General features: G+C 35.1%; 1 protein-coding gene across 1 annotated transcript; it reads right to left on the bottom strand.

Annotated features, from left to right (window-relative positions):
• Positions 1-8,392: 8,392 nt before the first annotated feature.
• Positions 8,393-10,110, bottom strand: LOC149190897 (aspartic proteinase nepenthesin-1-like). Its single transcript, XM_089412300.1, has one exon. The coding sequence runs from the start codon at positions 10,043-10,045 to the stop codon at positions 8,690-8,692; it is 1,356 nt and encodes a 451-aa protein (XP_089268426.1). The 5' UTR covers positions 10,046-10,110; the 3' UTR covers positions 8,393-8,689.
• Between the last annotated feature and the right edge of the window lie 7,047 nt (positions 10,111-17,157).

Below are 17,157 nucleotides of genomic sequence, written 5' to 3'. Positions count from 1 at the left end.
CATCATGATAAAAAACCAGAAACCAGTAAACATGCCCATGTGAGAAAGGATATTGCCAAAATATATGGAAATTGACATTACATAATCGAGAAGGCCTATATTTCCAGTCACAGAAACTGATAATTTAACCAGTGTTTTTCCCCTCTGGGCGCAAAGTTTATCTCGAGTAGTTGCCCCCGACCCTGGATACAGAGATAGAACTGTAACATACCATATTTTATATGCCAACCTCGAACATAGATAGGCAACATTTGGGTATACCTCTCGCGTTCCTAGTGCCTTGAATCTGTAACTAACAAACTTAGGCTCCTTAAGAAGCTGAGGACCTGAGTTTATATGTTGTATATAAGGCCTTAACTACACCTCCACTCCCACTACATGTAGGCACCAAGGATTACCAACCTTCATGTCATGGATCTACGAAGATCTGTGACGCTACATACTATCATAGTGACTACGTGGGTGAGGGTGTAGGGGATACCACCCACCGTCCCAAGGCAATAAAGTATTTATCATATCAATCAAACCCAAGTGGGCCTCTAGCTGTTCCACACCATGATCGAAGGTTTTGATTAGGAGCTAGGTCCTAGTTCAGAATCAGATTTAATTGGTCCATTCCTACTTCACCAATCTCCCTTATCCAAGGCTTATTTATATTCACTTTTGGGTGAAGACAACACCAGATTGCTAAGAAGTCCACAACTTTGTTTCCATTGCGGCAGACATGCGAAGGAATAATATATTCAAATTATTCAATAACTTCATTGATATCTTGGATCAAGAGAGCATTCCTCCATATTTTACTAATATCTTCGTATTGGGACCCATGGTTAAGCTTTTTAATAATATCAATGACTAGAAAAGAGTTGCCTTCCACCACTATTTTTCTCAGCCCTTCCCTTTTGGCTATTATCAAACCATGTTTAACAACATTGAATTAAGCTTCATTGTTACTTACCATGCCACAATCCGAAGCATAAATTTGAATAGCCCGACCCTGTGAATCCCTAATAATCCCTCCAAATCCCATATCCCCAGGGTTATCTTTGGATACCCCATTGAAGTTTAGCTTGAGAAAGCCCTCACGGAGCATGAAAAGTGAGAAGGAGATTGGCTAGGAGTCAACTTTAATTTCCAAGTTTAGGGTGGAAGAATTTGTGGGGATAACTTAAGAGTAGACAATATTGAGGCTTCTTGGGGGTTGACCTTCTAATCATCACAATGCCATTTCTCTAATAGTATAAGTTCTCTTACATTTTGTAGAATTCCTTTCTAGATTTCCAAGTGTTATAGTTTCTGGTCCTTGAAAATCCTTTTGTTCCTTTCCTTCCATACTGCCCATAAAAGAAAGCCGAGAGATAAACACCAAGCTCGATTTACATCCGGACTGGAAGAGATTCCTTTCCTCTAACTCTTGCTTCGGGTGATACTCCAGCCTGCACTACGCGGGTTGTTGCTAAAAGGACTAGCAGTGTAGGGTTTTGTTGGTTGGTGAAACTAACTCTAAACATGGGTTAGGGCCCCTTAAGCCAACAGGAGGTCCTAAGAGAGTTAGTCACTAGGGAAGGAACTAGGGTGTTAAAGAAAAACATATTGGATTTCTCATTATTGATTTGAGTACTAGAAGCTTGGAAAAAGTCTTGTAGGATGGCTTTTAGAGCCCTAGATTCCCAAAGGTAGACTTGTGAGAATAGTATTATATCATCCAAAAATTGTTGGTAGGACAAGGGAAGGTCATTGCCCCATAGATGAATTCCTTTTAAATGGCTAGCTTGAACATCTGATTTTATATATCTTCCCAGTCCTTTTGTAGCCAAAATGAAGATGAAGGGTGAAATAGGGTCACCTTGATAGAGGCCTCTAGATGTATTGAAGGTGCGGGAGTACAGCCATTTATGACAATTGAGAATACTAAGAGGAAATGAGAGAGGAAATCCATTGGATCCATCGCTGGTCAAAACCAAAGGCTTTCAATATGTTCATCTCAAAGGACCAACTCAGGTGATCATAGGCTTTGGATAAGTCCAATTTTATGATCCTGCCCTTTGATTTAAGGCTCTTGAGAGAGTGAATTTCCTCCTTGGCAGTGAAAATACCATCCAGAATTTGGCGGCCTTGGAAAAAAAATTGTTTTCTTATGAGAAATCAGGGCAGGAAGGAGGGGTTTAAGACGATTGACCATAATGGTTGAGATACTTTTATATATGACATTACATAAAGCAATAGGTTTGAATCCCTGAGGTTATTCATAATGAGTTGTTTCCAGAATCAGGGCTATAAAAGTAGAGTTAAGAGCGAGATTTGCCTACCGGGATAGCTGAGATTTTTCATCCACTTCGAAGATATCATTACCCAGAATAGGCCAAGCCACCTAAAATAATTATGCAGTGAAGTTGTTAGGTCCTAGGGCTTCGTTCTTTACCAAGCCTTTTACTACCACCTGAACTTCCTCCACAGTGATGGCTCTCATCAGTGCCATGTTTTGGTCTCTACTGACTAATTATGGGATATGTCTTGTAAAGTGCCTACTTTATTCTTATCTATCCTAATCCAGTTCAGATATGAGGTTATGAAAATGGTCCACCAGAAGGTCTTCCATGCCTTCATGTTGTACTAGTCGGTTCCACTCTGCATCAAGTAGCTAAAAGATATGGTTGTGCTGCTTATGTTGGATCATAGCCTTGTGAAAGAAATGATTGTTTCTCTCCCCTTCCCGAAGCCATTAAACCCTGTATTTTTTTTCCAAAGTATCTCCTCCTGCTTTCTTCATTCCTCGATCTAAGTTAGGATTTGTCCTTCTTCTACCATTACGGACCTGAACATCTTTGGTTGATCATCTATCGTTGTACCTTTTGCATGCGGGTTTGCAGGACTTCCTGATCTTTCTTAATGTGACCAAATTTTGATTTGTTCCATTTTTTTGTCTGCTACTTAAGATCCTTTAGGTGAAGTTGAAACGTGTGCATATAGTTGTGTCCATGAACCATGCTCAAGGTCCACCAATCCTTTTCCTTGTCCAAAAAGGATGTGTCTCATCACCAAAAGGACTTGAACCTGAGGGGTCAATTACGTTGGCCCAACTTAAGGTCCATTTCAAACCAGATTGGCTAATGGTTGGATCCCAGACATGGAAGAATGGAGGCTTCAAAGAAAAATTCCTTATTGATAAGGTCTTCAAAGACTAGGAATCTATCTAACCTAGAGGTGACTTAGTGTGCTTTTCCTCTCCAGTTGTTCCATGTGAATATACCTTTGATAGTTAGAATAACTACTACTTTTAAATCTACTATCCAAGTTTGGAAGAGATCAATTTCTAGCTCTTTCCATCTTATCCCACCCTTTTCCTCTTCTAGCAAGGTTATGAGGTTAAAATCTCCCCCAATCAACCAAATTTTTCCTCACTCAATGTGCGAAGCTTTCCTAAGTGTTGGAGGAAATATTCATTCTCCCCTGGAATATGAGGACCATAGACTACCGATAATAATACCCACTCTTTAGCCCCAATATGTCTGAATCTTCCAAATAAAATCTAGGGCATATTGATCCAATGGTAAAAAATAATATCAATAGGTTTCTAGAGTATGACAATGGCCCTTGCACTACCCCTTGCATTTAAATCTATTACTTTGTACCTATGATGCATCCAACTGAGAATTGCTTCAATTCTTGCCCCTATAACCTTAGTTTCCTGGAGCAACCCTATTTTTGGTTTCTCTTTTTTAAGGCGATCTTGTAGATATCTTTGTTTATCTCGATTGTTAAGGCCCCTCACATTCCAAGAGATAACAATCATCGAGAGACTTTGTTAATTTGGTGGAAAACCACTAATAGTGGTACCGCCAGTGGAAAATTGACTAATGAATCTCCTACCATTTGGATCGATGCTTGAATATTTTTCCTTCCACGTTTCTTAACTCCCTTGTTTTGGCTTCTGGATTCTTGTGAGCCTCCCAACTAGGAACTATTGAGATCCAGTGGATTAGGTGCCTTTTGACTCTACTTCACCTAATATTGTTGGAACGTGTCTCAATAAATCTTCTTTTGATCCTCTAGAATGATCCTCTCATCTAGATTCCTCCATTCATGCAACAATTTTTTTCAAAATCTCTTCTTTAGCACTCAAATCCTCCTTTGATGTATCAATATCCATGATATTGAGTTTCGTGGGTTGCTCCTATTCTTTATTGTCCGAGGGTTCCATCTAGGCTTTTCATTTTGGCTTAGGATTTGTTTTAGATGGTTCTCTCCATCGTGTCGATTCGTTCAACCGATCTACGGCTTTGGAGCTTTCCCCCATATCCTGTAGAACTCCATAACGATTTTGGTTCTCAGGATTTTCTTTCTTTGATGTCGAATGTGTTTGGGCCTCTTTCACCTTATTATTCTTATGTGTGACCTCTTGAAAACCTTCATTATCCTCTTGCAGTGAAGTCTGCTCATTGGCTTGAGATGTAACTTTGGGTTTTATTTGATTCAATAGGCAAGATTTATAAAAGTGTCCATACTCATGGCAGTGACGACAACGAAAAGGGATGTGCTTGTAATCCAAATGTTTCTTCCAGATCTCATCTTGGTATTGTAGTTCTACAAATTCAGGGAGGGGTTTAATGATATTCATGTAAACATAGATGCAGGAATACAAAGTGTATCTCCCCCGACGACTCGATTCAACTACTTTCATGAATATTCCAATGGAGTTTCCTATCCATTCTAAAATTTCTGGATCCCAGGAAATATACTAGCAGAGCGAAGAGGTGAACCTAGATGGTGGCAACCATATACTATTCCTGATCTGAATTGTAGCATTCCTCCCAATATCTCATAAAAAGCCCCGCATTGTAGTAAAAAAATGGTCCATTTTAAAAAATCCTCTCCTTTTCCTCTAGGCTGGCGAATATTACTATAAAAAACCCTTGAGCTCCAAGATTTAGATCTATATGGCCTTTTGGTTGCCATTTTAGCTGGTCCACTTGATCAAATCCTTTTTTGATGGTCAAATGCAAATCAATTTTCAGACCAGGGCATGATCCTTCATGTATTTGCAGTAGTTCTCCATCTTTTTGGAGGGTATCACCAATCTAGTTTTCTTGGTTGCATGTGGGAGGCATTGTTCGTGAATTCGTGTTATCCATTAGGCTCCCATTACAGGTCCCTCATTAGGGTTGGCTCGTTGGCCATGCAATGTTCTTGTTTTTCCACTGGTTTTGCGTGCTGCTACAACTCGATAGGAGGGGATCTCTCCCTCGAGCTAGGGCGCTCATATCCCCCTGTCAAAACCTTTCAGTATGAAAACGCCGGTTGCAAAATGCAAATATAACGTTGTGAGATGCTTCAGTATTTCCTTGTAACCCTAACAGAGCTCATCTCGTGAGATACTCGATATCGAGTAAAGGTATTAATTTTCATAATAAAATAATAATTTAAATAATATGTATATAATCTAAATAATAAAAAATTTAAAAATTTAGATGAGAAATTTCTTTATATTTTTTATCATTACATAAAAAGTCAATGTTTTTGGGAACCTAAATTATCTTAATTGTGTATCATATTAGAAATTGTTCAAATATTTGACATTCAACATGAGATGAACATATTTATTTGGGAGTCTTATTAATTATATAATAAATATTTAAAAAAAAAAAAATTATATATATATAACCTTAATAAAGATGTTAATAATTATCCTTTACATAAATAATTTAAAGTGAATCTTGTTTACATGTTCTCTTTTAAAACTTCCTCAAAGGATATTAATTATCTAATACATAGATTTTATAATATGTTATAATTTAAAAATTTGTATTCTATTTTTTTTAATTTTTTTTGTTTAATTATTAATAATTAGAAAAATAGATTAATAAAGCAACTGGAAATTGAATAAATACATTTTATATGTCCTCTTTTATGGAAGTCAAGAGACTTTGATTGTTCTCTACAGTGGCAATTAGAATTGAAAGTTAAAATTCTAAAACCTATTAATTAGAAAATTAGACATATATATACATTGATCATATTTAGAGATAGCTGAAATTGCCATATATGCTATAGAAAAAATAATTAATGTATAGGGATATCTTTGGAGTTTGCACAAGTTTCTATGAGTAGAAACGTGCCCTTCTTTTTCAACAACCAGTTGTAGAGAGATAAAAGATGGTGCCCCTATTTCTCCATTCTACCTAATTAAGACTTAGATCAATACCCTCAGCTTTGCGACCCACAAAAGAATAAGCAATCAACTTTTTGGTGTGTCAATATAGTTTAAGGGTGCAATAGTATTTTCTGTTTTGTGATTGGTTCCCATATTATTTTCTGTTTTGTGATGGGTTCCCTATTAGGGACAAATTTAGTTACTTCTTGCTTAATATTTTCATTATTAACCAAAATCCTTTCACATTTGACCTCAACTTCCAATTTTTTTTTGATTTCTCAGATTTAGGGAAAGATACACAATGAAAAGCTTTTGTTGTTTCTCTGGCCTCACGCTCTCGGCAAGTAAAACTTATAGGAGGACACCCTCTACGGTCTAAGTGAGGTTTCATGAAAACCAAAATATCCAATGACTTATTTCATAAACAAAGGGAAATGATTAATATTTCAAAGAAGAAAGAGAGATTATTCAATATTCCAAAGAGGAGAAAGTGACATTGCGAAAGGCTAAAGGGGAACATACAAAACCAATTGCACTTCCACAACTAAGACTAAGAAACAGGTTGCAAGTTAGGATAACTTCTTTGTATTATTTCCTTAGAAGCCATAATAATCACAAGACTATTGGGGGCATTGCTACAACATAGGAAGGAAGCATAGTCAATTAGCATAACGTTACCATAAGTATACCTTCGGGCCAATAACCAGGAAGCAAGTGATATATGACCTTGCTTTGTTAATTGTAGTCACCCCAATCTATTTAGATATTTATACCATTAAAAACTATGGCCAATGAAGCATTTTGGATTGTGAACCTTTACACATACGGAAAAAAATTGATAATTCAGATTATCATCATCGAGAGTTATTGAAAGTTGATCAATTCGGACAATTACATCAATAATATATTATGGTATTCATTTATTTATAATTTGTATATGATAGATGAGATCGTACTTTAGGAAATTAAATCTTATCTGAAAACATCATGGTAATATGAGATGTAGTGTCTATATTCCCCCATGGGGTGATTTCACGGCAATGAAATTCTGTCTGGTGTTCCTATTGAGTTTACAGTTCGAGTCATACGTGGCTTCACCATAGAGTTGGTAGTTATAAAGTGGTTGTTTAGTTCTCTAGTGTGATCATTGTGTGTTTTTGTTGACATTGGGTGTTTTGTTTGCAGGTCCTATAGGGTTCTATGGCAACTATTATCCACGGGTGGTGCTCCTGGGGCTTCGTCCAGACATCTTTCTTTTTGGGTGGGAATAAGTAGATTTTTTTTTTCGATTTGGCTCTTTTCGAGGTCAGAAAAAAAAATTTTCTACTTGGAGGCCATGGAGTTTGGGGATCATAAATATTTCTTTGATTTAGAGATTAGTGGGAGTATCCTCAAATATTTCTTTGATTTAGAGATTAGTGGGAGTATCCTCAAATGGGTTCCTAATCTATGGAAGTTTCAGATAAGAAGACTACATTTCCTTCACTCTATCACCTTGCATTGTCAAATGGAAATGTTACTGAACATGATAATTCACAATACGCTGTTGGAAACTACAAACTCTTTACAGATCAGAAGAGATTAAGAGAATCTTGAGTGACATCAAGTGGTATGATTGAATAGTGTTGAATGTTTTGTGGTCTCAGACCACTGACTCCAACGATCATTAGGAAGAGCAGTCATCTATGCTCCACCTCTGAACATTATCCATGCAATCCCTTCTCCTCATTGGCTAGTCATCATTTCGGACTAATAAGTCCATCAAGCAATTTGTTCCAGTCTCTTGTGTGGAAAGGAACCTATCTTTTTTTTAGTAATCCTAGTTTGTTTTGTATGTAAATATTGCGAGTGATTACTGCTGGTTTCTTATGTTACTACAACTCTGTCTGTCTTTTTGCATGACTCACTCACGGATCCAAGGAATTTAGAGGATCATGATTCATTATGTTATAATCCACAACCTTCTTGTATTCTAGTAGAGTAGTGCCATTTTGCAACCTTCATCTATTCTAGTGGAGTAGTACCATTTTGCAAATTTTTGCTCCAGATAGTTTTTGTTGTGTTTATGTTTATCATGGTAGACACTCATGATAGCGGATGATATGAAGGGCTTCGAATGTAATATCTTTTGCTACCAATACAAATACATTCAAGAAATGGAGCGCAACTATATATTTGATCATGATTCATTTTTCGACAACGATGACTAATTCATAAAGTTTCGATTTTGGGCAAAGTGCATCAAATATAATATAGACGAATATACTTATGACATATTGGAAAATAGGAAACAAACAACTACATAGCTGATCCCTTTTGAAATGAGAATGGAAATAGAAAAGTACTATAAGCACGGAACGGAGCGGGAACCACACAAATGCTGCTGCCGTTCACTACATTTCATAAGACGTAGCAGCATTTATTTTAAATACAGAGTGGAGAATGCAGATAGAAGTAGACGGTGCAGACGAAACATATAAGAGAATGGATGGATGAAGTATTTTGAAGAAAGAGAAGAGAAAGGAAATAGACGTATAATCAAGCAGGCGCGGCACATTGTTCCTGAGCAAATCCAATTTGAGAATTGGCAACATCAAACACGATACGCCAGTTCTGCTGCTGAACATTTCCTATGATTGAACGAGAATCAGTACTCGAAAAAGCCAAGCAAGCGAGCCCTGTTTCCTGTTTCACTAGAATATTTTCCTTCGGCAAAACCAGGTCGACATCGCGATCCAGGTGCAGCGTTATGGTGGGAACGTCGAGTGAAGAAGAAGAAGAGAAATCGTAACAAGTATCCAACTCGCCAACGGATCTCGGCTGCAAGCTGGGGAGCTGCGCCTGAAAAGCGTTTCTGAGAGCCGTATAAACAGAATCACCAAGATAGGTGATCGTTGTTCCCGAGTCGATGATCGTTCCTTCCCCGCTGGCAATATTCGTTGCCGGGACTGAGATCCGCTTGTCACCAACGCTGATTCCAATCAAGTTCACGAAATAGAATGTCGGGATTGAAGAATCTTTTATCAATGTGGTGAATTTCAAACCGGACGCGGAAAGGGCGGCTTCCTTCCCGAGCACAAGAGATCCCGACGATGTAGATGAGCTGGGAAGACAGTAAGAAAACGTTCCGCCAAATAATTCGGCGGTGGCTGCCTGATTCAACAATGAAAGCGAACCGCCCCCCAATCCCATCAGTCCCGGTGACGAAGCTGTATCTTCTTTTACGGACTCCGCACAACCGAATGAGAAATTAGGGAGATCCTGAGAGCCGAGTGTGATAGAATCAGAAGCTAGTGAACCGTTCACTTGAGTGCCATCTCCATATAAAAGCTCGAATTGACAATTCGAATTATCCCCGCAGTTGGTACCAGAAGTTTGCTGACATGCCTGTGAATCGCAGGCCAAGGGCTTATATGATGAAGATACTGTGGGGTCGAATGTTGGAGTGGTCGACTGGCAGCCTTGGCACTGTTTGCATGGAATCCAAGCAACATCACTACCAGTATCTATGAGTGTATACATGCTTTGCTTGGGCGTGCCAAAATCGACTTCTATGATGTATTCTCCCGATCCCGACTTAACAGGCACATTGACGCTCGCGTCCTCATTGAACAAACGAGATGTCCTTTTCAGACGATTCGCATCGGCTCTAATTTTTTCAAACATCAAGCTTTCCCAGGTCCTGTTAGGAGGACGGAACGGTGAACACTCTGAATAGATATGAATAAGGGGGAAGCTAACGCTATGACTCCGCTTTCCCATTTTTCTATTCAAAATTTTGTGGCTACTTCGACACTTCACTACAGGAGCGACCGCAGTTACTCCACACATAAACGTCATTGCAAGAGACAAAATTAGAGAGGAGGCGATCGCAATAAACTTCATCTTCATCATGGTGTTCTATAATTAAACAAACAACCACAAGATCCAACTCTTTTCTTGTATGTGAAGAGGCCAGCCCGTAGACCTTTTATAGTGAATGGCTTGCCTCGTTTCCTAGGTCGGAACTCTTGCATCATCTCGACTTACGCGGCAATCACACGGTATTTTCGGTAAAGCTGCGAGGCTTTCTCTATCGTATATTTTATTATTCAATTGCATGCGCGGTCCTGGAATTTCACCTAACTCCTCGTTATTCCTCTTACAAGTGTGAATTGAGGGGCAAAAATCTGATTCAGTACAATTTGGAAAGTGCTAGGTTCGGCGGGGTTAATTCAAGACCCTAGTCCTAGTGTCGCAGCCGTGACTGAAGCTAGAAGTCTCGTCAGTAGTCTTCCACGTTATTCGCGGCCATGATAGAAGCTAAAAAATCTCCGCAGTAGCCTTCCACGTTATTCGCGTCATGAGATATGACGGGTATGTTTTTATCAGGTAGTTTTATTAGGCCATAATTTTGTTACGAAAATAATGGGATTTAACTTGAAAGTATAGATTAAGTTGTTAAAATTTAGGGTTTTGAGTGATTCAGTATTCTAGATAGTACTGAATCTATTCACACATAAAATTCAAACACTTTAGTAATTAAATTTCTTTCATGACAAAATTTCACCAAATTCCCACTAGAATTGAGCTGTCATGACACAATTACTCTAGACGACGCCTCTTTTTATGAGTCATGTCTGCGTCGTACGTTGATTCGATTTCTTTTTATGCCGCTATTTTCTCTCATATTACTCTCCTGACAAAATTAGACTCTGTAGACAACGCCTCTTTTTATGAGTCATGTCTGCGTCGTACGTTGATTAGATTTTTTTTTGTGCCGCTATTTTCTCTCCTATTACTCAATCGCCTTATTCTGATAAAGTTATTTAATCATTAAATCGTCCATGGAAGAACCTGTGGACTTGACTCATGCATGAAAAATCTGAGAAGAAGTTGGACATGATACGTCTCACAATGGGGACGAGACCTATTTTAATTGACTTATTTAGGATAATGTTCAACCCAAGTGTGAAAAACTGGAGTGTCTTACAATGGGGACCAGGCCCGTTTTAATTGACTTATTCACAAGAACATTAAGCCAAGTGTGAAGGCAGGGGGAATAAAGCCCAACAACCATCACTGGTTACATATCAAACTTTTTTACGAAACCCACCGACAAAAAGCCACTTTAATTGACATATAGTTTCAGATAATGTTGAGAAAAAGTGCAGAAAGAGTTGTGAGCAATGATGAACAAAACAAATATAAGCATCAAATAATAAAATCCAAACGGAAATAAACAAAAGATAGTGTCATTGTCTTGTTGCAAAGCACTAGCACGATAGTTCGTTGTGCCAATCGGCGTAGGGATTGAACTGAACAGTTCGGAGATATTTATTTATTGTCTTTAATTCACTGATAAGATTATGTACACACTAGGCGGGTGATGAGTGAGAAGTCACGCAAAGCACTAGCACGATCTTTCGTGGTCCCAATCGAGATAGGGATTGAAAGAACACTTCGGAAATATTGTTTTTTTGTTGTTGTCTTTAATTCACTGATAAGACTATGTACACACTAACCGGGTGATGACTGAGAAGCCATGCAACTCGTCCCTTCTGCTGCCATCTTTTAATTTAATGACACTTTCTACGTTTCCAAAGATTATAATAGACAATCTGACACTGTGAAGACTTCTATGAATGGTTAAGTTTAGAAAATTACATACTGCACGGTATTTTAAGTGAGAATGGTTAAGAATAATGGTACAATTAAATTTAGTATCACACATTTTTGAAACTACGTACACACTAGCCTGGTGATGAGTGAGAAGCCAAGCAGCTCATCCCTTTTGCTGCCATCTTTTAGTTTATTTTTATGAGACTTTCTACGTTTCCAAAGATTATAATACACAATCTGACAATGTGAAGACTTCTATGAATGATTAAGTTTAGAAAATTACATACTGCATGGTATTTTAAGTGAGAGTGGTCAAGGATAATAGTACAATTAAATTTAGTATGACTGTGACACATTTTTGAAATACAGGAAGATTTTTATAATAAAATAAAAATAATTTTTAATGGTTATATGAGTGATTTATTACATATCTATTAGTATAAGTTATTGTGTAGGTTTTTCTAATACAACATGTTAACGCGTATAAAAAAATTGAAGAATTATTCATTATAGTGAAAACAAGTGAGATGAGATTGTTATATTTCCCGTAGAGAATTGTTTCAACACCTTTTTATATTCCCCATAGTTGCTTTAAGAAACTTTGTTTGGGGTTATTATTTATAATTGCCATCTCACTTTATTATATTTTTCATAGTTGTTTTAAGGGACTTACTTTTTAGCTTATTATTTATAATTATTTAAAATAAATATTTAATTGTATGATGATTGAATTTTTTTATAATTATTAATTATAATATTTATTTTTAATTTTTAATTTTTTTAATAAATATAATTTTCAATTTTTTTATTATAAATATATTTTATTTATATACATCAGTTCATTGTCTTATTTCTATATCATGTTGAACCTTGCCGACAATGCTAAAGGGCCTTTTGAATTAATACACCAAAACTATTTATTTTGGATTCCACTTTCTATCTGAGAATTATTTGTAACTACTTGAACTAAAACTAACTTAATTAATTATATATAAATATATATGTTTTAAAAAATATATGATTAAAACTATCATAGCAGAGATTAAGCAATTTGTGTTAGAGGAATTTGGACTAGGGATCATAAGAAGAACTTGCGCACATCTTATGAATGGTGTTGGTTTTGAAAGGTGTATTTTGGGGTGTAAATGTTTATAAGTTTAAGTTTTGTGTTGGTTTTAAAAGGTGTATTTTGGGGTGTAAATGTTTATAAGTTTAAGTTTTTTTTTTTTTAAATTTGGTTTTATAATTTTGTAGTGATTATAAGAAGAATTTGTATGTATTTATGGAGTTTTAATGGGAGAAATACCATATTATGTGTATTTATATTGGGAATATATATTGAAGAAAAAATGACATAATATATTGAGTATATAATAGGGGCAAAGGGTTTTTATATTATAAGGTATAAAGAATAAAGCTAAAAATGTGATTAATCGGAAAGACATTTATCTATATTATGGATCACAAAAGTCTAGGTCTAACAACAAAGCTCAAAGTTAATGAAAAAATATAAAGGGGTATTAAAAATGTTAATGAAAAAATAGATACCTACAATATCTAGTGAAAGTAGGAGATTTTTAAATCCTTGAAGGTGTATTGGATTCATTTTGATAGTTGGTTAAATAATATGAGTTTTAGAGATATTTTCCAATATGTAGTCAAATTAAGAGTATTGTATAATATGTTAGAAATTTATTAAGTAAAACCCCTATGCATGTATTATGATAGATCTTATAAATGTATATAAAATGATTTTGGTTTTAAAAGATATATGTGTGATGTGAATGTTTATAAATATTTTTTTATTATGCATATATGTAGGTGTGTTTTTGCTTTTTATGCGTATGATTTTTAAGGCTCACACTACATTATAGTTTTATGTTATGTATATATTCATTTTGTATTTTCAAATGAATATTGATTACGACCTTACCTGTTTAAAGTTTACTGAAAATGTCAATATATTTGAGCTCTTTGTTTTTGGTTCATACATGAAGAATACAATTTTTGGTTCCATTACTATGAAGGAATAATTTTTTTTTTAAAATTAAAGAAAACTCTATCATGGAAGGCATCAAAGATGGATATTCAATTGTTTTGGCTCATGCTTGAAGAATAAAATTGTTGGTTCCATTATACGAAGGATCATTTTTTCCTTTTAGTAAGAGAAACCTCTATCATGGAAAGCATTAAAGATGGATATTCAACACTCGTGCAAGGAGAAAAGAATCCATTTTTATATAAATAATAAAAAAATGAGATTACCTTTGCATAAGTACTTTTAGGAATGCATTTTTAAACGAATTGAGATTTGATATTTTATGCTAACCCCAAGAATTAATGGCATGAAGTGGAGAAAATATTGAAATCCTAAACAATTAAGATGACAAGTGTGTTATAGAACAAATAACCATATATGTTATGGATGAAATAGTGCATGTTTTTTTGCCTTGAACTTTCTTCTTATTAAGAAAGGGTATCATTGCTCAACTACATGCACTATAGGAAAAATTTCTTTGTCATGAGTTTTTAGCAAGTTTATAGTTTAAAATTGGCAGATTTCAAAAGAAATAGATATTCATGGTTACATTAAATTTTCACCAATTTCCATGACCCAAAGAATCACATTCAACAATAAGGGTTTTCATGAAATAAAACATGACAAAAACATAAGCCTCTCAAATTTTTTGGTTGCTTCTTAATTCTAAATTCTAAAAAAAAATATCCTCTTTCAATAATAATGTGAGAGGAGGTGTTATTCAAACATATTTCTTGAAATACTTTCTATACTACCCCGTCAATCCCCATCAATCCCCAGAAGCTCTTAATATTCTTCAATGTTTTGGGAATAGGTAAGTCTACCATAACCTTACTTTTCTCAAGCATCCACCTTGATGGCCTCATGACCTACAAAATGCCCTAGATATTCTATTTCTTGACCCTTAAATATGCACACATGTAATCCATATCATATACTGGTTGCTTCTCTGATAGTTGCAAGAGCATGTTAGTATATTGTACATTCCCTTGCTATATTTGTTGTAAACTACAACAAATATATCGTAAAAAATTATTGATAAAAATTTCATAGGAAGGGCTTCAAAATATAATTTTTTGAGTTTTAGAAATTGAAAGGTGTATTAACACGGAAAAAAGGGATCAATATAAACTCAAAATGACTTTAACTTATGTTATTAAACTTGTTTTGACTCGACCTACTTTTATCTCGTTCTAATTTGATGATACTTTAAATGAAGAACCGATTTAATAAAGAAGAATGCTCCATACAATTCACTTAACACTTTATTTATCTTCACTGATAAATAGAACAAGAAGTTTATCCTTAATGGTGATCTTGTTATCTCTTTAATAATATAAACATATACACCATGAAGTATCCTTTTCTTAAGTATCACGACTACATAATATAAAGAATTTTGACTATGTATGAAGCTTTTATCTTTTAATATGTTTTGTAAAATGCCTTAATTGTTATTATTTTGAACATAGGGATATCTATAGGCTATATTGTAGGAGGGAGTCTCCTAGAAATAGATGAATAGTATGATCGTTATCTTTAATAAGTTGGAGGTCTCTTAAAATCTTAAAAAAATTCTCAATATGATTTTCAATATAACTTTGGACATCCAAGGATAAATAGGGCTCAAATGACTAAAAATATGTTGAGAACGATTATGTAATTACTTCTAAGTGTCTCTTTTTAATTAGTTGTGTTAAATTGGTGAATCTTATTATGTTTAATGGTTTCTATTGAATATCTCTTACCTATATTTCCTTTCATTTCAAGAAAAATATCCTCACAAGCTACTGAAAGGTCATAGCCACTATGCCTAATGATTTTAGCCATTAAGCTCCTAATACGACATTAGAAACACCTATTTGGAAGACGATAGCTAGGTTTATAAATTCAAGTTTCTCTGATCCATATTACATTAAGAAGAGTCTTTTTGATAGAAATCACATAGGAGAAAATTTTGTCGACGCGTTTTGAACCAGCTAGTGTGGTTCATCATCAGGACCGAATGAGCATGCAGATCATGGCACAGGCTTAAATAGAGGGCGATGTAGAGACAAAAAGATCATATAATGACTAGTTTACGAAAATTAATATTTTAATAATGATTATTAAGATCAAATATTATTCCTATAACGACTAGTTTAAGAATAATAATATTATAATATATATATATATATATATATCTATATCTATATATATATATATATATATATATATATATATATATATATATCGAAAAACATAAACATTAATAAGAAACAAACAATTCAAGTTAACCAAAGATATGGAAGAGAGTAAAAAAAAAATTATATATAAATATAGAGGAATCAAGACGTGATTAATGATTCAAGATCCTATAAAAAAAATAATATTTAAATGAGACTAAAATTAAAACAAAGCAATCAAAAGGGATGGCAATTTTTTTTTAAAGGTGAGAAAATGTATCGAAAGAATATTAACATTAGATGAAATACCTATATAGAAACAAACAATTCATAAATAGAAATGTCAAACCCTAAAAAAAAAAACCACAAACAGAAACAAACGAGGATAGGACATGGACCCAACTTCTCTTCATATTCCAACCATTGTCTCTATTTAAATTATTGGGCCTTTTTTCGATTTCCAAGGCTTCCATGAATTTACGATGACGAAAATGACTAACCTTGGCAATGACATGGGCTTCCTCAATGAATATGTGATGCCAAGATTTTTCTGCTAAAGTAGAGGGGTGAGTCCTGCCATGCTTGATGTTAGTTGCATGCTCGCAAATCCTTTGATTAATCAAGCAACCGGTCTCACCAATGTAGGAAGTCCCATAAGAGAAAGGGATAACATAAAAATCTTTCATGTTTTTGGGGTCCATAGGGTCTTTAACAAATCTTAGGGAGCTTCAGATGATATTTAGAGGCTTAAAGGTTATAGGAACCTTATGCTTCTTTAGGATCATTGCAATATTGTCTGTCCTATTAGAGTCGGTCTTTTCATCCCTCCGTCAGCGATCAAAATCTCTTTTGTTGCATTTCATTTTTAGGTGTCTCGTTCAGTCAAGTCATTTGCATTCCATTAGGAGCATCGATTTTCTGATGGAAGGGTCTTTTCACTCATCTCCCTCATGTCATGTACCTGCTAGTCTGTATCTGCTCATCAAAGTCAATTTTAAAGTCATGTACAGTCTTGTTTGGTCTCGTGGTCAGCAAAGAGTCATTTTAGTCATTAGGTCTAAGGTTTCGCAAGTTTAGTCTTCAAAATGGCTAATAATGCCAGCAGGCACATGAGGGAGGTTCGAAATAAGTTTTCATTGAAAAATTTCATCATAATAATGCTCGATCATGAATTTTCTTCAAAACTCTGTTTTGAAGAAAAA

Source organism: Pinus tabuliformis, chromosome 3_1 (genome assembly GCF_031772625.1).
Source record: "Pinus tabuliformis cultivar Carrire ecotype Pingquan chromosome 3_1, CPIR1, whole genome shotgun sequence".
Classification (NCBI taxonomy): Eukaryota; Viridiplantae; Streptophyta; class Pinopsida; order Pinales; family Pinaceae; genus Pinus; species Pinus tabuliformis.
This window is presented reverse-complemented; position numbering and strand designations above follow the sequence as displayed.